Source organism: Callionymus lyra, chromosome 15 (assembly GCF_982586985.1).
Source record: "Callionymus lyra chromosome 15, fCalLyr1.hap1.1, whole genome shotgun sequence".
Taxonomy (NCBI): Eukaryota; Metazoa; Chordata; class Actinopteri; order Syngnathiformes; family Callionymidae; genus Callionymus; species Callionymus lyra.
Window position 1 is genome coordinate 5,155,052 of NC_141832.1, and position 27,649 is coordinate 5,182,700.

The 27,649-nt window shown below is 43.5% G+C and overlaps 1 protein-coding gene across 4 annotated transcripts in view; it reads left to right on the forward strand.

Annotated features, from left to right (window-relative positions):
- Nucleotides 1-14,068, forward strand: part of LOC148064593 (nucleosome-remodeling factor subunit BPTF-like) — a 29,816-nt gene extending 15,748 nt beyond the window's left edge. For 2 of the 4 annotated variants that reach the window (XM_087809940.1, XM_087809941.1), the window contains exons 14-30: nt 1,769-2,088; nt 2,164-2,314; nt 2,821-2,941; nt 3,015-3,249; nt 4,019-4,149; nt 4,218-4,293; nt 4,359-4,528; nt 4,601-5,504; nt 6,666-7,900; nt 7,965-8,044; nt 8,373-8,598; nt 8,659-9,170; nt 10,543-10,716; nt 10,783-10,975; nt 11,079-11,163; nt 12,253-12,439; nt 13,194-14,068. In XM_087809940.1, coding sequence (XP_087666066.1) covers nt 1,769-2,088; nt 2,164-2,314; nt 2,821-2,941; nt 3,015-3,249; nt 4,019-4,149; nt 4,218-4,293; nt 4,359-4,528; nt 4,601-5,504; nt 6,666-7,900; nt 7,965-8,044; nt 8,373-8,598; nt 8,659-9,170; nt 10,543-10,716; nt 10,783-10,975; nt 11,079-11,163; nt 12,253-12,439; nt 13,194-13,209 — 4,816 coding nt within the window. In that variant the 3' untranslated portion in view covers nt 13,210-14,068. The remainder of the gene's footprint in view (nt 1-1,768; nt 2,089-2,163; nt 2,315-2,820; nt 2,942-3,014; nt 3,250-4,018; nt 4,150-4,217; nt 4,294-4,358; nt 4,529-4,600; nt 5,505-6,665; nt 7,901-7,964; nt 8,045-8,372; nt 8,599-8,658; nt 9,171-10,542; nt 10,717-10,782; nt 10,976-11,078; nt 11,164-12,252; nt 12,440-13,193) is intronic. The other 2 variants (XM_087809942.1, XM_087809943.1) reach the window with 2 other exon arrangements.
- Nucleotides 14,069-27,649: the final 13,581 nt, after the last annotated feature.

Consider the following 27,649-nt stretch of genomic DNA (forward strand, 5'->3'; position numbering starts at 1 on the left):
TATATGTGTAGTATTGTCCAGTACTTGACTCTGGTGTTGTGATAGTGTAGTAACAAGTATATATGTGTAGTATTGTCCAGTACTTGACTCTGGTGTTGTGATAGTGTAGTAACAAGTATATATATGTGTAGTATTGTCCAGTACTTGACTCTGGTGTTGTGATAGTGTAGTAACAAGTATATATGTGTAGTATTGTCCAGTACTTGACTCTGGTTTTGTGATAGTGTAGTAACAAGTATATATATGTAGTACTGTCCAGTACTTGACTCTGGTGTTGTGATAGTGTAGTAACAAGTATATATGTGTAGTATTGTCCAGTACTTGACTCTGGTGTTGTGATAGTGTAGTAACAAGTATATATGTGTAGTATTGTCCAGTACTTGACTCTGGTGTTGTGATAGTGTAGTAACAAGTATATATATGTGTAGTATTGTCCAGTACTTGACTCTGGTGTTGTGATAGTGTAGTAACAAGTATATATGTGTAGTATTGTCCAGTACTTGACTCTGGTTTTGTGATAGTGTAGTAACAAGTATATATATGTAGTACTGTCCAGTACTTGACTCTGGTGTTGTGATAGTGTAGTAACAAGTATATATGTGTAGTATTGTCCAGTACTTGACTCTGGTGTTGTGATAGTGTAGTAACAAGTATATATGTGTAGTATTGTCCAGTACTTGACTCTGGTGTTGTGATAGTGTAGTAACAAGTATATATATGTAGTATTGTCCAGTACTTGACTCTGGTGTTGTGATAGTGTAGTAACAAGTATATATGTGTAGTATTGTCTAGTACTTTACTCTGGTTTTGTGATAGTGTAGTAACAAGTATATATATGTAGTACTGTCCAGTACTTGACTCTGGTGTTGTGATAGTGTAGTAACAAGTATATATGTGTAGTATTGTCCAGTACTTGACTCTGGTGTTGTGATAGTGTAGTAACAAGTATATATATGTAGTATTCTCCAGTACTTGACTCTGGTGTTGTGATAGTGTAGTAACAAGTATATATGTGTAGTATTGTCTAGTACTTTACTCTGGTTTTGTGATAGTGTAGTAACAAGTATATATATGTAGTACTGTCCAGTACTTGACTCTGGTGTTGTGATAGTGTAGTAACAAGTATATATGTGTAGTATTGTCCAGTACTTGACTCTGGTGTTGTGTCCAAACATCAGCTCTAAAAGCTGCTGGACTCACTGTATCCTCTCGTCCTCAGTCATCGTCGGCATTTTGCGGGTCATAATCTAACCTGAAGAAACAACAGGAATATTTGCATTTTAATTGTAATAAAAAAATTAAGATTGTCTTTATACACACTTTAAGGAAATATAAACCATAAAAAAATATATATAAATCTGATTTAAAAGCTGAAGAAAAAAATGGATACAGTTCTTTGGAATATTGATACACTTTCATGAAAATACGATATTTAGTGGTTAAAGAAAACATTTATACACATAAACGGCTGTGTATGGATGTTAGCTCGTGCTAATGTGTTAGCTCGTGCTAATGTGTTAGCTGTTGCTAATGTGTTAGCTGTTGCTAATGTGTTAGCTCGTGCTGATGTGTTAGCTCTTGCTAATATGTTAGCTCGTGCTATTGTGTTAGCTCGTGCTAATGTGTTAGCTCTTGCTAATATGTTAGCTCGTGCTGATGTGTTAGCTCGTGCTAATGTGTTAGCTCTTGCTAATGTGTTAGCTCGTGCTAATGTGTTAGCTCTGTGTTAATACAACGGTGACGCTCATGACTCCGCACCTGTGTCCAGGTACCGTCTGCAGACCATGAACTCTCTGGCCGGGGTCAGCCTGATGCTGCGGCTGCTCTGGGCGTGTCTGCGCTGGGACGACATGGCGGTGAAAGCCCCGGCCGGCGTGGGAACCACACGCAAGAGTACGAACCTTCAGGTCCGTCATTCTCCGTCCGAACCTTCTCTTCACTCCAGCCTTTGCTTCGCAGAAACGACGGAAACCGACATCGTCACGACAGAGATCATCCGCAGGAGAGACGTGGAGCCGCACGGGATCCGCTCCGAGTACTGCATCCGGAAGATCATCTGTCCTCTGGGGAACCGGGACACGCCCAAAGGTTCTTATCCGTTTCCTCTTCGGTCGCACGATCCCATGCGTTTGTCCGGTTCTGACCCGTCGCCGCGTCCCCCAGAGACCCCGACCCCCCAGAGGAAAGGTCTTCGCTCCAGCGCCCTCAGGCCCAAGAAGCAGGAGCCCACCAAGCAGCTGGGTCCCGTCGCCGTGGAGACCTGGGTGCCCGAGGAGGACCTGGAGCTGTGGGAGATCCGGGCTTTTGCCGAAAGGTACCAGACCTACCGGCGACGTGACCTCTGACCCCCTCTATGTGGCTGAGGTCAAAGCAAACGTACTGACCGTTAACGATGGTCAACAATTTTATTACTAGTTCAATTCATTTCTTCAGTTTTAAGTTAATAATTGAGTCTTTAATTAATTCAATTTCTATCTTAACTTATTTAACTACAATGATTTGTTTAAACATAATTTAAATTAAAAGTTTTAAAAAAGTACCGTAATACATTTAATTAGACCAAGATATTTATGTTTACAGTTAAAATATAATTTGGCTTTTATTTCATATTTGTTTAATTAAATGTGTATAAAATGAAATATTTTAATATGGTTTTATGAAATAATGGCATTTTATTTTCAATTGTAAAATATATGAAAAGTGCCTTTTTTAAATTTAGATTTAGAATCTTTAGATAAAATTAATTTGAATAATAATTAAAAAATTAAAAGCTATTTTATATTTCCTATTATACGCTTTCTAATGTGGCTCCTGGTCTAGGCTGGAGAAGGAGAAGGCTCAGGGCATCGACTCGTCCAAGTCGGGCAGTCTGAAGACCGCAGAGGAGGTCAAGGCCCACCTGGAGAACCAGTTGAAGCAGGCCCGCCTGGCGGCCCAGCAGGTGAGATCGGAACACGAGGGCCTCGAAACCGGGGCGGACCGGAATCGTTTCCTGATGGTTTAAACCGTTACAGAAACGCTTGGAGCAGCCCAGACCCAACATGGCGTCGCCCCTGTCCAGCCCTGCCACCTCCGCCTCCCACCTGCCCATCACCCCCGCGTCCCAGCTCAGACCCGGCACCGTCACGCCCGGGACTAAGATGGTCCTGGCCTCCAAGCTGGGCTCCTCGGTCTCGCTGCAGCAGGACAAGAACTTCCATCAGTCCTTCGCGTCCTGGGTCAAACAAGGACAGTCGAGCAGCAGCTCAGGTGAGTCCAGGTGTCGGTGTCGTCAGCTGGTCACGTGATGGTCACGTGATGGTCACGTGATGGTCACGTGATGGTCACGTGATGGTCACGTGATGGTCACGTGATGGTCACGTGATGGTCACGTGATGGTCACGTGATGGTCACGTGATGGTCACGTGATGGTCACGTGATGGTCACGTGATGGTCACATGATGGTCACATGATGGTCACATGATGGTCACGCGATGGTCACGTGTCGCGTGATTGGCTGAAAGTTTGATCCAGTAGCTCGGTGCTCTGTTGGTAATGTCTGGTTTCACTATTATACCAACATTTATATATTGAATTTAAAATACTATGAATTAAAAAAAGATGGATAAAAACTTTATTAATATAATTATAATTAAAAATATTAAATTTAGATTCAGAATTATCAGAAAATTCTATGCAAAAAAAACAAACATTTTGAAGATATTACATTTATTTTTACAGTAAACTATTTAAAAATTAAATAAAAAATAATAATGAACATGACTGATATTAGAATAACAAACTTTAAATGTAAAGAAAATAAAATAATAATTTTTAAAGTGTTGGATTTTTTTTTTTAAATTAAAATTAATTATTAAAATTAAGGACAAATTCCAGCTTAAATATACAAAACAATGATTTGAATAATTCAATGATTCAAATACGTTTAAATAAAATGTAAGTTTGAACATTTTATTAGTAAATATTCTGACGACGCTGATGTTTTGTTGAGGGTCTCACGTCTCAACCTTCTCTGCAGGCGAACAGAAGGTCCAGAGTATTTTCCCGTCCGGACCTCCAGCCAACCTGCGGACCTACAGCACGCTGCACCCCACCACCGGCAACCTCAACATCAGAGCCTCCAGTTCTGCCGCGTCCCCCCAGAACCAGGTTCTTGCCTTCACTTGGTGAGAAGAACTTGACCCGATGGGACCTAATTCTGGATTCTTTGTGTGTAGCCCGCCAGAACTGTGACCCAGAGCGGCACAGACCCCCAGGTGTCCACCCCCCCTGCCAGAGGTCCTCCTCAACAAGGTGTCTACGGAAGTCCCTCCCCGGGTCCCACTGAACCTCCTCATCAACGTCTGTTTCTGTCTCAGGAGCTCAGCAGGTGGTTCACGGCCTGACCGTCCCGGCAACCGACGCTCAGAGAGCCGGACCCTCCCTACCTTCTACGCCCGCGGGGGCCTCCCCCCAGCCCGCCCGGCCCCAGCAGGGTCAGGTCAAGCTGACCATGGCTCAGCTCATGCAGCTGACCCAGAGTGCCCAGGTGAGTGGGATCTATGGAAACATAGCAGGGTCTAAGAGGTCATCATTCACACTGTTTGGTCTGGTCTCGTAGGCGGGAAACCCGGGGCTAACGGTGGTGATCCAGGGTCAGGGCCAGACCCAGGGCCAGCTCCAGATCATCCCACAGGGAGTCTCGGTGGTCCCGGGGCCCGGGCAGCAGCTGATGCAGGCAGCCATGCCCAACGGTCAAGTCCAGCGGTTCCTCTTCACCCCCATCCTCGCACCCGCCCCCGTGTCTACCACAGTCACCCTCGCCCCGGCCCAGCCCACGCCCATCCACCCGGCGCACATGATGACCCCCGTCCACCCCAAGGCCCAGGTCCAGACCACACCCTCGGGTATAACCCACACCCACATGGTCGCTCCTCTCCCGACTCCCCTGCAGCAGAATCCCCCGCCCATTCCGGTTCAGACCCACATGGGACCGGCGGTGGTCCAGCAGGAAGCCAGTTCTGTACAGACCCACCAGTCCACAGCGACCACACAGAACCATTTTTTCACTCAACAACCTGGCGTATCGTCCCCAACACTCGCCCTGGCCCCGGCACAACCGGTCCTGTCCAACCCTGCTCTGGTCCCCGCTCGGGTCCAAACCCCGGGATCCTTCCCAGCACAGACCTCCCTGTCCCTCCCAGGACCTGGGCAAGCTCTGCCCCCCCCAACCCATGTCCACACGATAGCCTTGTCCCAGAGCGCGACCCAAACTCAGGTCAGTTCTGGACCGGCTTTGGTCAGCGTTCCCGGGCACCTCACACACTCTCTGCCCTCCCAGGTCCCGGTCCCCACCCCCGCCCTGGCCCCCGTCTCTGCTCCGGTCCTGGCGGTCGCTTCGTCCCACGTCCTCCTCCCGCCCGCGGCCAAACCTCTGACGCCCATCCAGGAGACCGCCCCGGTTCCTCTACACGCCGCCGTGGTCACGCCCGTCACAGCCACGTGCACAACACCGTCAGTGCCAGGTACACGCTCCACCTTTGACACCTTGACCTCTGACCCCTGAAAGTGTGTTTTCACCTTCATAACAACTTAACAAACCAGGGGTGTCGACGTCTACACGTGTAAACGGTGACATGGATACCAAATCATAAACTTGACCAATGAGAGCGTGTGGGTTTTGGTCATGTGATGTTCTGACGGGGGTGAGGTGTCGATAGTTTAACTGTATTCTACAGAGCGCTGTAATACTGCAAAACTTTTCGGAGCAATACTACAGAGCGCTGTAATACTACAAAACTTTCCGGAGCAATACTACAGAGCGCTGTAATACTACAAAACTTTTCGGAGCAATACTACAGAGCGCTGTAATACTACAAAACTTTTCGGGGCAATACTACAGAGCGCTGTAATACTACAAAACTTTTCGGGGCAATACTACAGAGCGCTGTAATACTACAAAACTATCCAGGGAAATACTACAGAGCGCTGTAATACTACAAAACTTTTCGGGGCAATACTACAGAGCGCTGTAATACTACAAAACTATCCAGGGAAATACTACAGAGCGCTGTAATACTACAAAACTTTCAGGAGCAATACTACAGTGCGCTGTAATACTAAAAAACTTTCCAGGAAAATACTCCAGAGTAGTGTAATACTACAAAACTCTCCGGAGCAATGCTACAGAGTGCTGTTATACTACAAAACGTTCCGAAGCAATACTACAGAGTGCTGTTATACTACAAAACCAGGAGTTTAGCTACGATATGACTCTCGGAGTAAACCACATAAAATCAGTTTGAGGTCAAACTAGTTTAATGTTGATTTATTTAGTTTATTTTAGGTTAATAGCCAAGAAATATGGTAATGTAAGTTATTTTATGTTGGCTATGATTGAGTTTTTGAAGTGTTTCTACTAGAATAAATATCTTGGGTCTGATAACTAATGGAAGGGATTTGCTGTGATGGGTTTAGGAGGTGTTTGAACGGAGACAGAATCATCTGGTTATATAGCGAAACTGAGGGTTACTGGTTACACGATGGTTACAGGCCTCGACTACACGTGTAGAAAAATGTAAATGTTGCCTCAATAAAGTTTATCTTCTCAGACATGAGTAATCAAGCTAAGAATGAGCGAAATGAAGTCGGTAGTTCGTAACAATATTCTCTGTTCTCTCGCTCAGCTCTCCTGGACCAGTCGGGCACTCGGAACCCTTCCCTGTCACCGCTTCGGTCACCCCAGCAGGTGGCAGCACTGATCCAGCCAAGCGGACCCGCGCCCAACTCCGACCCCACTCAGACTCTCCTCTGCCCTCAGTCTCAGGCACAGTTTCAGAATCCAGGTTCTGGTTCCATCCCGCAGCTGTCTCACCTGCCGGTCTCGGCGGTGCAGGTCCACATGACCGGACTTCCTGTGTCCACAGTGCTCACATCGGTCAAACCCACCACAGCCCCCCTGCAACCTCATCCGCTCCCCCTGCCTCAAACCCAGATCAGGGCCCAGATCCAGGTTCAAAACTTTGGGCAGCTGCAGCAGATGCCACACGCTCAGATCCAGAACCAGACACAGGTCCACCCCCAGATCCGAGTTCAGTTCCAGCAAGCCCAGCCCACGACACAGGTCCAGACCCTCGCTCACATTCAACCTCACATACGGTTCCAGACCCAGTCCCAGGTCCAAAACCCGGGACAGGTCCATCCTCAGATCCACTCACAGGTTCCAGGTCAGCTCAAGACACAAGTGCAGAACCAGCACCCGGTTCCCATTCAGCCCCAGACCCAGTTAGCCCAAGTTCAGGTCCAGTTTCAGCAACAGAACCCCCCTCACACTCCACAGCAGGGCCAGATCCAGGTCCAGAGTCAGCCTCACTTTCAGGTCCAGTCTCCGCCGACGACTCAGCAGCAGCTGCAGGTCCAAACACCGCCTCAAGTCCAGGCCAAGCTCCAGGTCCAGTTCCAGCCTCAGGGCCAGACTCCAGTCCAGGCACAACCCCAGATTCAGGTCCAGTCCCCCATCAGACACCAACTCATCACGGTCCCGGGCATCCAGCAGCCGGTCCAGCTGCTGTCTGCCCTGCCCGCCCACATGGCTGCTCAGATCCAGGCCCAGCTCCAGGCGCAGCAGCAGCAGGGCGGGTCCATTCCCCAGCAGATCAAACTGCAGCTGCCTATCCAGATCCAGCAGACGGGCGGTCCGATCCAGACGCACCAGATCCAGAACATGGTGACGATACAGGCGCCAGCAGGAGTCCAGGAACAGATCCAGAGGATGCAGCAGCAACAGCAGCAGCAGCAGCAACAGCTACAACAACTACAGCATCAACAACCACCAAAGAAGAAGAAGCAACCGGATACAAAAAGGGATCAGAAGGACCGGGTCCTACAGAAAGCCGGTTCTGCCGACGGAGCCCAGAAACAGGTGAGAGAGAGTCTTCGCTGAGATCCAATCAACCCGAGGAGACACTTCTCATCTCCGTCTGCAGGTGGCGCCGAAGAGTCCGGCAGCTGAGCTGCTGAGGCAGAAGAAGAGTCTTGCTGCTGCTGAGCGCGAGGAGAACCACAGGTCGGATTCTCTCTCATTTATAAAATAGTGTGAGATTCATCAGTGTCATCAGAATATTATGTTGATTTAATCTAATATTTCAAATTATGAAATTTGTATACTTTTATTTAAATGTTGTTTTTAGCATCTAGTTAGCAGTAAGTTCATCATGTCCATGTTTTCAATGTATTACTTTATAAAGTTGCTCTGAAATCTGGGCGAACGAGAGGTTACGAGAGTCCATTATGACGTAATAATGGCTTCACTCCTCCAGCTGTAATCACGCCCTGCTTTGTTTATACAACGAGACTGACGACACAGTTGATCTCTAACCGAGTCTCTGCCGCAGGATGATGGTTTGTAACCAGGTGATGAAGTTCCTGCTGGACAAGATCGAGAAGGACGAGAAGCAGGCGGCGAAGCGGCGCCGGAAGGAGGAGGTGTCGGAGCAGAAGCGCTCGCGGCAGAACGCCACCAAACTCACCGCGCTGCTCTACAAGCACAAGGAGACGCTCAAGTCCGAGATCCTCAAGAAGCGAGCCCTGCTGGACAAGGAGCTGCAACTGCAAGTCCAGGTGAGCGTCGCGGTCCTCGGTGTCCTCGGTTCCATTCACTCACCCTCGCGTCCCCGCCAGGAGGAGCTGCGGCGCGACATCACCCGCCTGCAGAAGGAGAAGGAGAAGGCTCGCACGGCCATCGCTCAGGCGGCAGCCGCCACCCTGAAGACCACCACGCCCAAGTCCTCGTCCCTCCACCCTCACCCGCCTTCACACAGCCTCCTCCCCACCTCCTCCTCCTCCTCCTCCTCCCACAAGAGGAAGAGGGAGGAGGACAGGGAGCGGCACCGAGAGCGGGAGAAGCACCACGACAAAGACAAGAAGCGAGAGCGAGACAAGGACCGGGTCCGGGAGCGAGACAAGGAGCCGGAGAAGGAGCGACTCAAGGAGAAGGAGCGACTCAAGGAGAAGGAGCGACACAAGGAGAAGGAGCGACACAAGGAGAAGGAGCGGCAGCACCGGGACAGAGACCCCGACAGAGACCCCGGTCTGCCCAAACACAAGAAGAAGAAGAAGCTGACGTCGGCGTCCAAAGATCACAAAGACAACAAACTCTACTGTGTCTGCAAGACGCCCTACGACGAGTCCAAGTGAGTCCAGCGTTATCGACACCAGATCCTTTTAGTGTTGACATCAGCATTAGCGTTAGCATTAGCGTTAGCATTATTTACACTCGTGGATCAGACCCCGGAGTTCTGGGCCTCTGTGACGTCAAAATAGTACTTGACTATGTCTCAGTACATGCTTGATACCAGCGTTTACAAACACAACACAAAAATAGTTTGTGGTGATGACGCCATCGAATAAAAATAAAATACAATGAGATCATTTAAAAACGAAAAAATAAAGTTTGACGATTCAATTCTGTGAAGCTGGCGGCAATGGATTGTTGAGATTTTTATCTGACAAAATCAAATTGATCGAAATTGATTGAAGAGAAAATCCTGCTGTCACTGAGCCTGTCTCCACCTTGTGGTCCTCCTTTAACAGTGCAACTCTATGATTTCGGCACTAGTGAAGAAGATGAAACCCTCCTCTTGCTCATCCGATGTCCTTCTGTGTAGGCCCTTCAAGTATTTGATGTAATTGACACCTGAGTTACCAACATGGTTGACGCTCCCGTCCCACATTTAAACCATTGTGGAGCCTTTACTCAAAAAAACAGGCTCAGACCCGACTGACCTCAGTAACTTCAGGTCTATATCTAAGCTTCATTCTTGTCCAAGATCTTGGAGAAGGTGGTTTCTGAGCAGCTGTTCCTGGATCAGAGCGACATTCATGAGAAGTTTCAGTCTGGCTTCTACGGAGACAGTCTGACTGAAAGTGTCCAGTGACACCATGAGGTTCTGGTTTTGTTGGATCTGTCGTCAGCCATTGACACAGTTGAACCAGATCCTGCTGAGAAGACTGAGGGATGAAGACTGTCTGGGTCTGTGTTACAATGGTTCTGTGGTTCTCATCTTACCTTTCTGGGCAGTTTCAGTGTACCTGTCAGTCAAATGAGGTCTGAATCATCTTTTGTGTGGAGTCCCTCAAGGTTCTGTTCTGGGTCCTTTATTGTTTTTGCTGTACTTGATTCCTCTGAGTAACATCATGCAGTCCTGATGTTTCTTATCACATGTTTGCTGATGACATCCAGCTCTACTGCTCTGTTGATCCAACTGAGCCCCAGAGGCTGAACTTGGTCAATTGTTTGCTAGAAATCAAACAATGAGTGAAAACACTTTGAAGCTAAATGTGGACAAAACTGAAACTCTGGTGATTGTTGATGATAAGGTTCCAGGGTTGAGTCAGTACTTGAGTGACTGAGGTCAGTCTGTCATTTAATTCCTTATTTGTCCATTTGTCTCTCAACTTGACAACTTTTTTACTAGTTTACCGTTAATTTTTAAACGTGCGTCGACGTGTCACATGACGTGTCTCACTGACGAGAAGTTGAAAATGACGCGACTGTCCCTCCAGGTTCTACATCGGCTGCGACCTCTGCTCCAACTGGTTCCACGGCGCCTGCGTGGGCATCACGGAGAAGGAGGCCAAGAAGCTGGAGGACTTTGTGTGCAACGACTGCCGGCGAGCACAAGAGGGCGGCGGCGAGGAGCTCTACTGCATCTGCAGGACGCCCTACGACGAGTCCCAGTAAGGTCCTCGGACCCCGGGTCCACACGAGTCACCCTGAGTGACGTCTCTCGCCTCCGTCCTCAGGTTCTACATCGGCTGCGACCGCTGCCAGAACTGGTACCACGGGCGCTGCGTGGGCATCCTGCAGAGCGAGGCCACGCACATCGACGTGTACGTGTGCCCGCAGTGCCAGTCCACCGAGGACGCCATGACCGTCCTCACGCCGCTCACCGACAAGGACTACGAGGGTCTGAAGAGAATACTACGCTCTCTGCAGGTGGGCCATAACATTATGACCACACTGCTAGCATGTCGGCGCCTGAGCTACTGACCACTGCGGACCCTGTTAGGAGGATTTTCATGTCAATTGTCTTTTCCAGTCTCACAAAATGGCCTGGCCCTTCCTGGAACCTGTGGACCCTCACGACGCCCCGGACTACTATCGTGTGATCAAGGAGCCCATGGGTGAGACCCTCCATCTCTCTCTCTCTCTCCCTCGACCTCTCACTCTCACTCTCTCTCTCTCCCTCCACCTCTCACTCTCTCTCTCCCTCTACCTCTCACTCTCTCTCTCTCTCCACCTCTCACTCTCTCTCTCCCTCTACCTCTCACTCTCACTCTCTCTCTCTCCCTCCACCTCTCACTCTCGCTCTCCCTCTACCTCTCACTCTCTCTCTCTCTCCACCTCTCTCTCTCTCCACCTCTCACTCTCTCTCTCCCTCCACCTCTCACTCTCTCTCTCCCTCTCACTCTCTCTCTCTCTCCACCTCTCTCTCTCTCTCCCTCCACCTCTCACTCTCTCTCTCCCTCCACCTCTCTCTCTCTCTCTCCCTCCACCTCTCTCTCTCTCTCTTTCCCTCCACATCTCACTCTCTCTCTCCCTCCACCTCTCTCTCTTTCCCTCCACATCTCACTCTCTCTCTCCCTCCACCTCTCTCTCTCTCTCTCCCTCCACCTCTCTCTCTCTCTCTCCCTCCACCTCTCTCTCTCTCCCTCCACCTCTCTCTCTCTCCCTCCACCTCTCTCTCTCTCTCTCTCTCTCCACCTCTCTCTCTCTCTCCCTCCACCTCACTCTCTCTCTCCCTCCACCTCTCTCTCTCTCTCTCTCCCTCCACCTCTCTCTCTCTCTCTCTCCCTCCACCTCTCTCTCTCTCTCTTTCCCTCCACATCTCACTCTCTCTCTCCCTCCACCTCTCTCTCTCTCCCTCCACCTCTCTCTCTCTCTCTCTCTCTCCCTCCACCTCTCTCTCTCTCCCTCCACCTCTCTCTCTCTCCCTCCACCTCTCTCACTCTCTCCCTCCACCTCTCACTCTCTCCCTCCACCTCTCACTCTCTCTCCCTCCACCTCTCTCTCTCTCTCTCCCTCCACCTCTCACTCTCTCTCCCTCCACCTCTCTCTCTCTCTCTCCCTCCACCTCTCTCTCTCTCTCCCTCCACCTCTCTCTCTCTCTCTCTTTCCCTCCACATCTCACTCTCTCTCTCTCCCTCCACCTCTCTCTCTCTCCCTCCACCTCTCTCTCTCTCCCTCCACCTCTCACTCTCTCTCTCCCTCAGACTTCTCCACGATGGATCTTCAGCTGCAGAAGCGTCACTACAGCAAGTTGACGGAGTTTGTCGCCGACGTCACCAAAGTGTTCGACAACTGTCGCTACTACAACCCCAACGACACGCCGTTCTTCCACTGCGCCGAAGTGATGGAGGCCTTCTTCGTGCAGAAGCTCAAGAGCTTCAAGGGCAGCAGGTGAGGCGTGTGGTCGTGATCATGCCGACGCGTCACATGACCAGTCATGTGACATCTGTGCTCTTTGTTGTTTTTCACCAGGTTTTAAAAATGTCTGACGAGGAGAAAACATTTGAAAAAAAAAAAAAAGATTTTGATTTTAATGATCTTTTTCTTTTTTTTTAAAATCATGTTTGACCTCAACCGTTTTTAAAACTTCACACGTGTGTTTGTTACATTCTAGCGCCTCCTGTCGGTCTATTTTATGGAAGTGTATCAGTGTCATTGAATGGTTGAATTCAATCAAATTTGATTTATTTTACTTTTTTCATGTATTTAATTATTTTATTTATGAATTATTTTAATTAGTTTTTCTTTTTTTATATTAATTAACTTACATTTTCTAAATTCAATTAATTTCATTTTTAGCCTTTTAATTTTAATATAAAATGTAGCAACTTGATCGAACGGTCACGTGATCGTCTGTGCGTCGCATGATTGGCCGAAAGTTCGATGAGACTCTATTATACCAACATATTCTTATTATTTAGTCGTTTTAATTCAATATAAACATCAAACTCTATGTGGAAAAAGTTGAATGTTTTTTAATAATTAAAATGAGAAATAAAAACTCACTTTAATTGAATTTACTTGTTTTTAATCTAAATAATGGTGAATTAAAAACTAGGTTTGACACTGATGGACGTCCGTACTCATGTGTCTGTGCTGCTGCATGAGCTCTGATCGTCTCCATCCGTCTTCTTGTGTCTTGCAGGTTGTCTGGCTCCTAGAGGGGCCTCTGGTCTCTAGCTGCGCCTCCCTCACACTCATAAGCACTTAAAAAACACCAAGTGGGTCCGTCAGAGCCGAGGACCCCCGCGGCAGCCATGTTGGCGTGTTTGACCATGTGACCAAAAGCTTGAGGTTTTAAGAAAGTGACTTTTATTCCGCGAGCGAGTCTGGAACTTTTAATCAGGTTTTATATTCCAGAGGTTTTTGTTCCACTTCTGTTGTTAAACATTTTAGAAAGAAGAATTAAGGAAATGAAGGCAACTGTCATCTTCGGTTGGAAGGACGAATGTTTTGGTTCAAAAAAAAAAAAACACGTTTGTTTGTGAGCACAAACTCTTCTGGAGGGGGAGCGTTGACGGATAAGGTCAAAGGTCAAACTCTGGGACTCGATCCAACATGGCTGCCGAGTGCTGCGGGACAGACTCCGGGTTCTCAACTGTCCCTCTCTCCCGTCCAGGTCACACAACAACAAGTCTCCGGCGTCTTAGACTCGTAGCCAACCGGTCCGACTCTCGTAGGGACCTTCTTGTCGGGGACCGGACCTCCCGGCGGGTCAGAACCGTTTACCTCGAAGAAAAGACTCCAAACTTCCATCTGCCTTTTTTCTCGTCGTCTCCGTGTGCGAAATCAGACAAAAGACTTTCTTGGGGGTTTTTCCCGCTGTTGTACAGTCCGCAGGGGGGGGCGGCCCGGACCCGGGGCCTCCTCCCACCCGAGTGCAGTAATAAGCTACGGCGGCGACTGAAAGGTTCCAGTGTGTTTGTACAAAGAACTGTCGACTTGGTTACTTTCATTTTTTTGTATCACAACTGAAGAGTTATTGATGTTTATGGAACTTAATAAAATATGAAAGACTGACTTTTCTTCACGAGTTGAAACTTTTAACGACTGGAGCGGCTCGGAATTCTGGCTGCAGAGTTTTGTATCAACTGCAGTACTGTAAGGAAATGACAACTTTACTGTAATTATGCACTAGATTAATTGAATGCTAAGTAATCAAATCAAACATATTCACTAGCTGACTAAAATCTAATAAGCCTATATTGAAATAAAGATTGTGTTAGAATATATATTGATATAGAGCCAGTATCCACTTCTTAAGGTAAAAAGGAAGCAGCAGCCCCGTTTTCAGCGACCATGGATGTCGGCTCGTCTGGTGAAGCGTTGTTGACGTACTCCCCCGTCAACAGTGCATCATTGAGCTCGTCCTGAAACATAGGAAAGAGATGAACAGCATCGCCTTCTCTGGACAAAGCAGAAACAATACAACAACTGATATCTGATATTCAAGATCCACTTGTCACCATGGTTTCTGGGATGCTTGATTTGGTTAGCACTAATGACAGAAACTGAAACCTGAGAAAGTGGTTGAAAGCAGAATTCCAACAATCATTTTTCTCAGTAATGGAATGACACAGCAGCAACCTAGTGCTAGGACTCCAAAAACAGTCAGTAGGGTAGTACCTACAGACATAATTACCCCCTTCCATTTACCAAATAGATCAGACAGATAGTCAGACACAGGATTGCTTATACCTGATTCATGAGCTGTTTTCTCCGCCAATAATCTTAACCCATTCAACGCAATCTGGACAGAGCCCCCTTCAGCAGTGTTGTTCGGCAGAACCGTGCAACAAGAATCACCAAACATTTAACACACACCCCCTTTATTAGCCAGTAAGTAAGTAAGTAGTAAGTAAGTAATTCTTATTTGTATAGCGCTTTTCTAGACCAGGGTCACAAAGCGCTTAAACAATCAAAACAATATTCAATAAAGTATATACTTTAAAGGTCAAGATAAAACTGATAACACAACAGGAGTTCCAGAAAATCAAGGAAAAGCCTGAACAAATAGAAACATCTTAAGATGTTTCTTAAAGGAGTCAGTAGATCATCAAGCGCAAAGAGAGAGGAAGATTGTTCCAAAGCTTAGGAGCAACAGCCTGAAAATATTTCTCTCCTCTGGTTCTGAACCGTGTGCGTGGAACCATAAGTAGATTCTGATCCACAGACCTCAGAGCCCGAGCTGGGGTGTAAGGCTGGATCAGATCAGTGATGTAAGGAGGAGCCTGACCATGAATAGCTCTGAAAGTAAGAACCAGAATTTTAAAGTTGATCCTGAAAGAAACATGTCTTAAGCAAGCCGATTCTGATAAGTCATAAGAGAATTCTGGTAAAGCTCATCGGTTAAACCTTGAATTGCATTCCGGGTGAGATTCTGCAACATCTGAATATAAAAATGGAGAAAATTGATTCTGTTGATATTCTTATTGACAGTGACCCAAACAAAGATAGACTCAAATCCTGATAGTATCTCATTAGCCATTTTGTACTCTTCAGGCACCCCCCTAGGTACCCCAATAGCGTCATAGTAAGTGATACCTCCTTCTGAAAGATCGAAATCTACATCAAAAGCTGCCCTTCTTGGTCTTTTGCTCAAGTAGTTATTTAAGGGATCTAAATGGTTCCAATCAACAAACAAATCAGAGGATAGTTCGGGGCCAATCATAGTTACCGGCAGCATTAATCTTAAAAGAGCGCACTGCCCTTCCCAATTCTTCTTAAGTATGTTGTGAAGGGTACGACCAACGCAATACCAGAACAGGTCAGCTCTACAGACTGGCAAAGATGTAGCATTATTCCAAGTTGTAACATTAATATTAGTAGGGCACCAATTATCAGTTAACCAACCATAATTACGCATTCTCTCGTTCACCCATCCCACCCTATTGAGACATGTGTAATCATTCTTAATGGGAGTAAAAATTGGAGGAATAGTACTGTCAGACACAACGCCATACAATAAATCTAGAGCGTGGCAGTTTCGGTCAATTTGAAATGTCAGATCCTTTCCTTCCTTGGTGTTGTAGATAGGAGGATAGTTTGGGGCCTGACGCTTTTGTCTTGCAGACAAATTCATGGGCTTGGCCAATACTACAGATTTTGTTTTGATCTTGGCTGTAGCAGAATCAGTGGCCTTAGTGAATGTATCTGAGATGGAGAGATTTGTTTCCAGTATGAGTATCAGAATTATTATTTTAGTTAAAATTCTGAACATTCTTGGTCTCTTTAAGGGATGCCAAGTCTTTCGGCTGTTGTCTGACATATTGCTTTTAGGTCAGATCTGATATCAGAGAGGGATCTTTTGGGATCCTCAGCTTTTGCACAGTGGCTGAGATGTATCCAATTGGAGGGCTTTCCCTCCTTCAAAACCTTAATGGAATGAGTTTTGGCTTCCAACACTTCAAACGGACCCTTCCCCTTTGGAAGACTCCAGTGAACCCTAAAGGGTTTCTGCCAGATCCAATCCACTGGCTTCAGTTGTAGATCTCCTTCCTCCAGGTCCCTCTGAAGGATTTCCGGCACCTGGTGAGTGAGAGTTTGTGCAATCTTATTCAAGGCAGAGATATAATCTGAAAGATCAACTCTAATGTCTTCAAGGGAACCGTCCGGTTCTCTAAATGGACCAGATGTGCTAGGTCCAGGCATCAACCTTCCGGTCAATACCTCATGAGGGGAGAGACCTAAAGTCTCGTTAGGGAAAGATCTCATTGCCATCATCGCTAATGGCAATGCATCAAGCCACTCCAGTTTAGTCCCCACACACTGTTTTGCCAACATCCTCTTGAGTGTCCCATTGGCTCACTCAACCAGACCTTGCGAAGCAGGATGATACTCAGAACCAAAACTATGTTTGATGCCAAAGAAGTCTTCCACTGTTTTCAAGTCTTTGTTAGAAAAGTGTGTACCATTATCAGACCTAATGCGCCTAGGAAGGACAAACCTAGGTATCAACCACTTAATCACTTCCGCTGCCGATTCAGTTCTAGTGTGAACAGCCTCAACCCACCTAGAAAACACATCCACAAACACCAGTATGTATCTCAAACCTTTTACCCTGTTGTCAAGTCCCATGTCTGTGAAGTCAATGACAATCTCCTTCCATGGACCACTAGGGGGCGGAAATGAACCCATCCCCACTTTGAGGGTAGCTCTAGGATTGTACTTTTGACTTTTGATGCCTGACAGTCCAAAACAGTCAGTTTAGCCACATCATTCAAGTAGGGATGCCACCAGAACCTTTCAATTTTCGACATCATTTTCTTGTTGGAAACATGACCAAGATGATGACTCTCTTGCCACAAACTCGTTAGTAGAACCGCTGGAGCAATAAGTCTCCCATCACTATGCCTCCAGAGTTTACCCACTTTCACAGCACCTCTGTTCAACCACAAAGATTTTTCTTCGTGACTGGCTGAAGACTGCAACTGTTCAACTGTTTCTTCAGAAATGGCGGAAGAAACCTCCCCCTGAAGGACCGGTAAAGCAACCATCAAATTAGCACGATAGCTAGCCGCTAGCTTAGCGGCCTTGTCAGCTTCAGCATTACCATTAGAAACCACAGAAGTCCCTGATTGATGACCTTTGCATTTCAATACTGCAACCTCACGTGGTGATGCTAAACCCATCAAAAGATCATTCATTTCAGAGAGATGTTTAATTGGAGCCACTGTGGCTGTAACAAACCCTGTCCTCTTCCAATGAGGAAGATCAATATAGACAGCATGATGCTGAGTCAGTATAGATATTAGCAGTTTTTCCAGAGGCCAAAAAAAAAGAATACATTATTTTCTGTGGCTCCACCCATTCATTCCTGTAGACCCTCTGCAATGGCTGCTCAAAATCCTGACCCCTATGAAGAAGCTAAAGCTGCATTATCACGCCACTGTGTCACAGATTTTGATACAGATTTGAATACATCAAAGACAATGGTAAAACAATGTCCTCAGATAAACAATCAGATGATATCTGATATTCAAGCTCCACTTGTCACCATGGTTTCTGGGATGCTTGATTTGGTTAGCACTAATGACAGAAACCGAAACCTGAGAAAGTGGTTGAAAGCCGAATTCCAAGACACAGAGTTGACTGAGGAAATGCCAAATCAGGATCCGACAAGAAATATCTCTCAGGGAGGTGCACCTTGGACTCGTAGCATTGAACATCACACTATGGGCGACAAACTGTGTATGAGAGATTTCCGCATCATCACTTCCAGGGCTGCTGGCGCAACGGCTGCAGCTAATATTGAACAGGAAGCAAATACTCAAGACGTCAATCCTGACGATCCTTTCGAAGTATCACCGCGTGGCTGTGTATAATGCTATCAGACGACAGTTTCCTGTCTGCTTCACTTCTGCTTCACAACTTTCTAATCTGCCACCGAAGCCAATGGAGGAACCTGGAGAGTACATACACCGGTGTCTCCAGATGTGGCAAGACTTAACTGGAGCTGAACCTCGCCATGATCAGTCCACCCAAATAGTTTTCCGCATGAATATGTGTTTACTATGTTGCTTTCTCACCAAATGTAATCTTTGTGTGGCACTATACGGATGATAGTTTAGCATGTTAAGTTTATAATCAGATTCGCGATTATTTTGAAATCAGACTTGTCTTTGTTTTAAGCATCATTATTTCATGATGCAATCAGGGGGAATGTAAGGAAATGACAACTTTACTGTAATCAATCATCTAGATTTAACACACATTTCAAATAGTCACTTGATTAACTGATAATCTTACATATTTAATTCATATTAAATAATCATTGTCTTGCATTGCATTCACTTAAACTAAACTCAAACTACTCAGGTTCACATCCACAGGTCAGGTCACACACACAGAAAGATTAAACAATCCCAGATTCCCAGCAAGTCTCTGGACACCTGTGTGAGAACTCACACTGAAAGACACAACAGGCCAGCAAGTCGCTGGGAACAGTTTCTCTCTCTAGAAAACAACAACCTTTGGTAAATTTCCACTACGACCACGTGCGACGGCCATCTTAGAATCAAGTGTTTACAGTTACTGACCAATCCTACATTCACAATTGACTAGAGGCGTTAACCTGAATATTCTACTATAAAGATCCACCGTTTTGTGAGACCTTTGCGTTCTGGCATTCGAAGACGTCTGCGATAGATATCTCTGCTTGCTAGCGCCCATGATCACGTAAGTTCTTATCTCTGACTTTTGCATAATTCACTAAACAAGCATTTTTTCTCTTGAACTCAATACTGTCTGTCTTTCTTATCCACCACCACGTACGAGACTGGGGAGGGGTCGGTGTTCCTCGGAACAGAGAAACCCCTAACAGTACACACCAGGAAAGCTGTGTCACAACGTTGGATTATAAAAATGTGTTTTTTTCCCGGTTTTTACAACTTCTCATTCTGCTAACATTTCCTTGAGTTCTCAGTCATTTTTTTCAACTTTATTGAATGAAAAAAAAATGTTGAGTTTTTTTCTGGCCTATTAACATTTTAGTCTTTAAGCATTTTTTCCTCCCGTTTTTAGAGACATTTTGTTACATTGTTATTCCTTTACAGACTTCAAACTTCAGAAACTCACAATTTCTCCAACATTTATTCGTGGTCACATGGTCTGCTGGGACTTGAACTTTAGTATTTGCATCTTTTTCACGTATTTTTCTAGACATTTTTTCAACGTTTTCAATGATAAACCTTAACTTTTTTTTATTATTATTATTCTCTTAAGACGTTAATTGTTGGTCTTATTAATATATGTTTTCACCTGATCCACTAGTACATGAACTTGGCTCTTTTTTCTTGTTACTTTTTCGATTGAAAAAAATGTTTTTTAATTATTGTTGTTTTTGTTATTACTGCTTTTATTGTATTACTATTTACATATTCATCTTGTTATTTTGATTATATTTTAGTATTTATTATTGTTTTAATGATTGTTGTTTTATTAATACTCAAATAGCCAATCATTATTATTGATTTTATCGTATTATTGTTTTATTATTTTATTTATTTATTATAATATGGTATTCATTATTGTTTTATTATTTTATTTATCTATTATAATATGGTATTCATTATTGTTTTATTATTTTATTTATCTATTATAATATGGTATTCATTTCTGTTTTATTATTTTATTTATCTATTATAATATGGTATTCATTATTGTTTTATTATTTTATTTATCTATTATAATATGGTATTCATTACTGTTTTATTATTATATTTATCTATTATAATATGGTATTCATTATGTTTTATTATTTTATTTATCTATTATAATATGGTATTCATTATTGTTTTATTTATATATTATAATATGGTATTCATTATTGTTTTATTATTTTATTTATCTATTATAATATGGTATTCATTATTGTTTTATTTATATATTATAATATGGTATTCATTATTGTTTTATTATTTAATTTATCTATTATAATATGGTATTCATCATTGTTTTATTATTTTATTTATCTATTATAATATGGTATTCATTATTGTTTTATTATTTTATTTATATATTATAATATGGCATTCATTATTGTTTTATTATTATATGTATCTATTATAATATGGTATTTATTATTGTTTTATTTATATATTATAATATGGTATTCATTATTGTTTTATTATTTTATTTATCTATTATAATATGGTATTCATCATTGTTTTATTATTTTATTTATCTATTATAATATGGTATTCATTATTGTTTTATTATTTTATTTATATATTATAATATGGCATACATTATTGTTTTATTATTATATGTATCTATTATAATATGGTATTTATTATTGTTTTATTTATCTATTATAATATGGTATTCATCATTGTTTTATTATTTTATTTATCTATTATAATATGGTATTCATTATTGTTTTATTATTTTATGAATCTAATATAATATTGTTATGTCTTGTGTGTCTTTCTTGGTGTTTCCTGTTTTTATTTTGAAACCTGCTCCCTTCTGTGTCTGAGTTCCCTTTCCGGTCCCTCCCCCTGCTGATTGTTATTGTCTTCACCTGTCTTGTTTCCTGCAGCTGCCAGTGATTGCTGGCAGCCTTCATAGTCTGCTCACTCCCCCTCAGTCTTTGTCGGTAGGTCACACTTGTCGCTCCCTGTTCGTCTAGTTCGTGTTTCACGTTTTAGACTCCCTATTCGAGATTGTTTTTGTTTCGCCGGTTTTGACCCCTGGTACGTCTTCTCGTTTCTCTGCCTGCCTGTGCCCTTGACCTGTTTTCTGGATTTCGTACCTGTCGGATGTATTTTACCTGGACTACCTGTGACGATCCCTCTGCCTGCTGTCAATAAATCTGTCAAGTTTGACAACCAGACACTTTCTGCGCCTTGGTTTCCTTCCGCACCCTGACAAATATGGTATTCATTATTATTTTATTTATCTATTATAATATGGTATTCATTAATGTTTTATTATTTTATCTATTATAATATGGTATTCATTATTATTTTATTTATCTATTATAATATGGTATTCATTATTGTTTTATTATTTTATCTATTATAATATGGTATTCATTAATGTTTTATTTATCGTCTTCCGGTGAGCCTTTGATCGGCTGCTTGAACGTAAGCTCCTGCAATAATTGACAAAAACAATCGTTTTAACGACTACTTGTCCGGATGTTATGCTCATATCACTAAAGATATGTCTCAAGCATCTATGATCTATGATCGTGATGCTCTTTTCAACATCAGAGAGTCGATGGAGGAATATAATCGCGGCCGTTTCCAACGTCCGGTGAACGTGTTTCCGGCTCCGCTTCTCATCGACTTGGACTCTGTGGAATATCGTTTGATCTCTCGGGTACGATTTCCACAAGCGATCGAGTTGGTCTGGAGTTCAGGTCCAGATGAGACGCGCAGTCGCGATCGCTCGGAACAACTCGGACGTCATCGATGTTTGATCGACATTCCTCTCGCTGCAGAGCATGACGACACGTCAGCGCTGCCGTCTGTCCAGACCTCAACGAAAGTTGGTAAGATTTTTTCATTTCCACTCTTTAATTCGGCTTTTACTACCGAGTTGAACGTGAGTGACAGCTGGTACCCACGTGACCGCTGTTCGCTTCAAAAGAATTCACTTCTTTTGAGTCTCAGATGACCTTGGTTGGTTCTACAAGACCTTTCTATTGTGTGTCAATCTGCCGCCCGCCTGGTCCTGCGGCGGTGTTCTTGAAAGACTTCAGTGACTTCTTATCTTCCATTATTCAAATGGAATCTGTTCTTATTCTTGGAGACTTTAATCTTCATGTTGATGACGTCACATCTTGTTCTGATAAAGAACTTTTAACTTTAACAGAAGCCTTTAATTTTGAGCAACATGTTTCTGAACCCACTCATCAAAACGGCCACATTTTACACTTAGTTTTTACTCTTGGCCTGAACATTTCTAATGTATCTGTACATGATGTCCATCTGAGTGATCATTCTCTTGTCTTGTTTAACCTGGACTTCATCCCTAAGCCTTTGAAAGTTAGGTCTCAGAGACGTGTCATCTCAGCCGATACTGCAGACAGTTTTTCTGCTATGTTTGAACGTCTTTCCTTTGACTGCCCAGACGTGGACAGTTTGATTCACTGTTTCACTGATCATTGTGATGAAATACTGGATCAAGTGGCACCTGTTAAATCGAACTTCGAAAAAACGGTGCCCTTGGACAAATGAAGATCTCCTGAGTCTGAAGAGACTTTGTCGAAAGACTGAGCGTCTCTGGAAGTCCACTAAACTTGAGGTGCACAGACTTCACCTCAGGGATCTGAAGACTTCTTACAATGAGATGGTAGAAACTGCTAGATCTGATTACATCAGAAAACTGGTAGCAGCAAATAAGAAAAACCCCAAAGTGTTGTTTGACACGATTAATTCTCTCGTGTCTCCTGCTCCTCAAATCACGCCTGTCTTCTGTGAAGCTGACAGCAATGCATTGTTGAGATTTTTCATTGACAAAATTAAATTGATCAAAGAGAAAATCTCTCCCCCTTTGTTTGGAACCCCTACTGTCTCTGAGCCCCTCTCCTCCTCTTGGTCTTCCTTCACTGCTGTATCTTTGGGTGATATTTCAGCACTAGTGAACAAGATGAAACCTTCCTCTTGCTCAGATGACGTCCTTCCTTGTAGGCTTTTTATCAAAGTATTTGATGTAATTGGCCCCTGGGTTACCAATATGGTGAACCTCTCCCTTTCCACAGGGGTTTTTCCCAATGCATTTAAACATGCCATTGTGGAGCCTCTGCTCAAAAAACCAGGCTTAGACCCAACTGACCTCAATAATTGCAGGCATATTTCTAAGCTCCCTTTCTTGTCCAAGATCTTGGAGAAGGTTGTGTCTGAGCAGCTGTCTTTGTTCCTGGATCAGAGCGACATCCATGAGAAGTTTCAGTCTGGCTTCCGTAAACATCACTCTACGGAGACAGCTTTACTGAAAGTGTCCAGTGACATCATGATGTCGGCTGACTCTGGTAAATTCACTGTTCTGGTTCTCTTGGATCTGTCCTCAGCCTTTGACACAGTTGATCACGAGATCCTGCTGAGAAGACTGAGGGATGAAGTGGGACTGTCTGGGTCTGTGTTAGAATGGTTCTACAAACATTAATATTATTGTTTTATATTATATTATATATTTATATTATTGTATTATTCAAACATTGTATGTGTGTGTTTGTATAAGCTGGCTATTACGTCATAATGGACTCTCGTAACCTCTCGTTCGTCCAGATTTCAGAGCAACTTTATAAAGTAATGAGTGTAAAACATGGTCATGATGAGAAGTTACTGCGTCTTGGAGAGAAGAACATTTACTTGAAGTTAAACTCTTAGTGAAGGTAAAGTTAAAAAACTTAAGTGTGCGAGGGTCACTGCTGGGTCACACAATCCCTGAGAGCTTCTGCCGCAGCAAAGGGAATATGAAAGCGTGACATCAGGGCCAGTGTGACCCTCACACAGCAACACTTGACGCCGCTTAGAGGATGTGGATGTAAATCAGCAGCAGCCGAGTGTGTCGCCTTCGCTCCGTCACTGCAGGATTTACAGTCACTTTGAGGAGGAACAATGAAAAGATTCCGTCCAGGTTCCATGAAAACCTCTGTGCTTGTCAATCACAGCAGAGTGCGTGTGGTTATGATCAACAAGAAACAGTGTTTAGTTTCCTTCTAGTGGTAGTTTCACAGCTTGAATTTAAGTTTGAATCAAATAATCTGACAAGATTATTATATTATTATAACAACATTTATATATTTCTTTTATTTTTTATATATAATGTTTTTTATGTATTTTTATTGGAAATATAATAAAAATATATGTTGGAAGTTACTGTATCACTCAAAGTTACTTCTGAGACTTATTTTGCTGCACCGTAAATAAACCTGACACTTGAATGAGTCCACAGAAAGTACTACTTACTCATGTATCCCTGAAGTACTACACACATCTGAGGATGTCCCTGTAAGTAAGAGTGTGTCTTTGTCAAGATTGTGTTGATACATATCACGATACAAGGATACGATATAAAGTGATATATAGTGATAGTGTAGTAAAAGGATATATTTGTAGTATTGTCCAGTACTTGACTATGGTGTTGTGATAGTGTAGTAACAAGTATATATTCTAGTATTGTCCAGTACTTGACTCTGGTGTTGTGATAGTGTAGTGACAAGTACATATGTGTTGTATTGTTGAGTACTTGACTCTGGTGTTGTGAAAGTGTAGTAACAAGTATATATGTGTAGTATTGTTGAGTACTTCACTCTGGTTTTATGATAGTGTAGCAACAAATATATATGTGTAGTATTGTCCAGTACTGGACTCTGGTGTTGTGATAGTGTAGTAACAAGTGTATATGTGTAGTATTGTCCAGTACTTCACTCTGGTTTTATGATAGTGTAGCAACAAATATATATGTGTAGTTTTGTCCAGCACTTGACTCTGGTGTTGTCATAGTGTAGTTACAAGTATATATGTGTAGTATTGTCCAGTACTTGACTCTGGTGTTGTGATAGTGTAGTAACAAGTATATATGTGTAGTATTGTCCAGTACTTGACTCTGGTGTTGTGATAGTGTAGTAACAAGTATATATGTGTAGTATTGTCCAGTACTTGACTCTGGTGTTGTAGTATTTACAGACCACATGACTCTTGACGAAGTCGTAACTGCTTTAATTTGTTTTCAAACCAAAATATGTACAAACATCAACTTTAAAAGCTGCTGGACTCACTGTATCCTCTCGTCCTCAGTCATCATTCTTCCTTTAGCTGTGGAGGATGTAACGACTGCTGCCATCTAGAGGTCGGAGGTTTAATTGCAACTAAAAAAAAACAGGTTACATCATTTACTCTTCAATAGTTTGTTGTAAAAGTTTTAAAAAATGTAAAAAAAAGCTTCTGAAACATTGAACAGGTGGTCATAAGCGTTTGTGTAGTGAAGATGTCCTACCCTTGCTGTCTGTGACCTCTGACCTTCAGGGAGACGTCTCGCTCGTTGATATTCGACTGCTCTCCCCTGATGGTAGACCTGTATCTCTAAAGTCTTTGACTTTGACTTCCCAGAATCTTCATTTAGTCTCAATGTTGCTCTGTGAGTGGTATGTTTTTTACTGGAAAACTGTCAGGTTAATTCTAGAAATAACTTAAGCGAGAACTGTGTAGTATTGATAGTATTGATAGTATTGAAGTGTAGTAAATATAGGGTTAGATTTTAACAGAACGACCAGCCCTCTGGTTATTACAAATATTACAATGTAATATTTTAAGAATATACCTGGAATAATGGAGCACCACCTTTGAGTCTTAGTCCAAAGGAAACTATTACATTTACGTGATAATATTTAATTAAGTGGCTTAAATAATAATTATGAAACACTAGTTTAAATCTCATTTACTGAAGTCACTACTTGTTGTCGTGATTAATGTTCTTTACTGAGTAAGAGGCTTCTAAATTGATTATACAAAAATATGAAAAGTTTTAAAGGCAACTGACGTACTTTTTATAGTATTTATTGACAGAAACAAAGAGAAGAGGAAGAACAGTTAAGAACAATGGAATGGAACGATGATGCTTACTTTGATATCATGGAAGGAACAATAATAATTACTCAGAACGTAACGGACTTGAAGGCTTTGATAATGGTCAACTTCTGGGAAAGCTTTACAACTTATCTTAAGCTAATCTTGCGACCTCGGATCAATTTGAAAAATCCAAACACATCAACCAATGCATGAGTGACAATGTTACAGTTTCTTACGTCGTCGAGAGGAGAGAGGAAGGAGTGATGATGACGAGGAGGTTAAGGTGAGAAGGAGGAGGAAGATGAGCAGCAGCAGGCTCAAGAAGCCGAGGCCCTGGATCCAGTTGCGTTTTGGAGTGACTTGGCAGGGACCACGGTGCAGACGGCGTGGCGGCTGGAAGCGCTGACGTTGGGGTGCTCTTGGGTCTTGACTTTAAAACTTCTTTTATTTGACGTTATTGAAAGATCTGAGGCTCACACATAATGCTAACTTATCCTAACTTTCCAGCTCTTTCTAAGGATCAGTATGATGTCAAACATTACTTCTTATGAAAACACAATATTGAGATGTATGATGTATGAAAATATGTTATTGAACAAGAAGATGACATTTAATCTTCTGAAAGACATCTTGTGGTTCTCTGAGGTCATTCTGGTTCTCCGGCCATGTGTGGCTAATGTCCGGCCTTTAGATAGCAGAAGATAGATGGGGGAGGGTCTGCATTCAAAAGTCGTAAAACGAGGACTTTGGTGTTTTAGTGGAAGCAAAATCAAACATGAAGGACTTCAATACACTAGAGTTGCATTTTAGAATCTATTTATTTATCTGACCTTTTGTGGAATCACCTCCTTTGCTCTGCAACCATCCCGACACACACACACACACACACACACACACACACACCAATGCACACACACACACACATACACACACACCAATTCACACATACACATACACACACACACACACACACACCAATGCACACACACACACACACACACACACACACACACACACACACACACACACACACACACACACACACACACACACACACACACACACACACTCACACACACACCAATGCACACACACACACAGAGTCAAGAGAAGGTGGTGAGACTAAGAGCATCGGCAGGATCTCAGGAAGAGGAGCGCCCACCTGTGGACCCGGGAGCTCCTGGGACTGCTTCCTCTGGACCACTTTGATTGGCGGCAGGTGCGTCGCAGCAGAGACCAGGAAGTTCATGAGGATGTCCTCGCAGTTGCACGAGCGGTCCACCAGAGTTCTCAGGGACTGGGGCAGGTAATGAGTGAACAGGTAGTGGTAGTACCTGCGAACATATCCAGAGTTTGAAACATGTTACCACAGTCCTATGAAACTGCTGTTCTCAGAGCGAACACTAGAGGTCGCTTCAGACTCACAGACTTCTTGTCGCGTCACATCAGAAGTTCAACCTTTAACGTCTGAACATTTGTTTCTTTATTATTCAGTAAACCATAAAAGCAATCGATACAAAACTACTTCCAACCTTTTGAACTTAAAAAGATATATTTTTTATTATAGAAACTTTAGGAT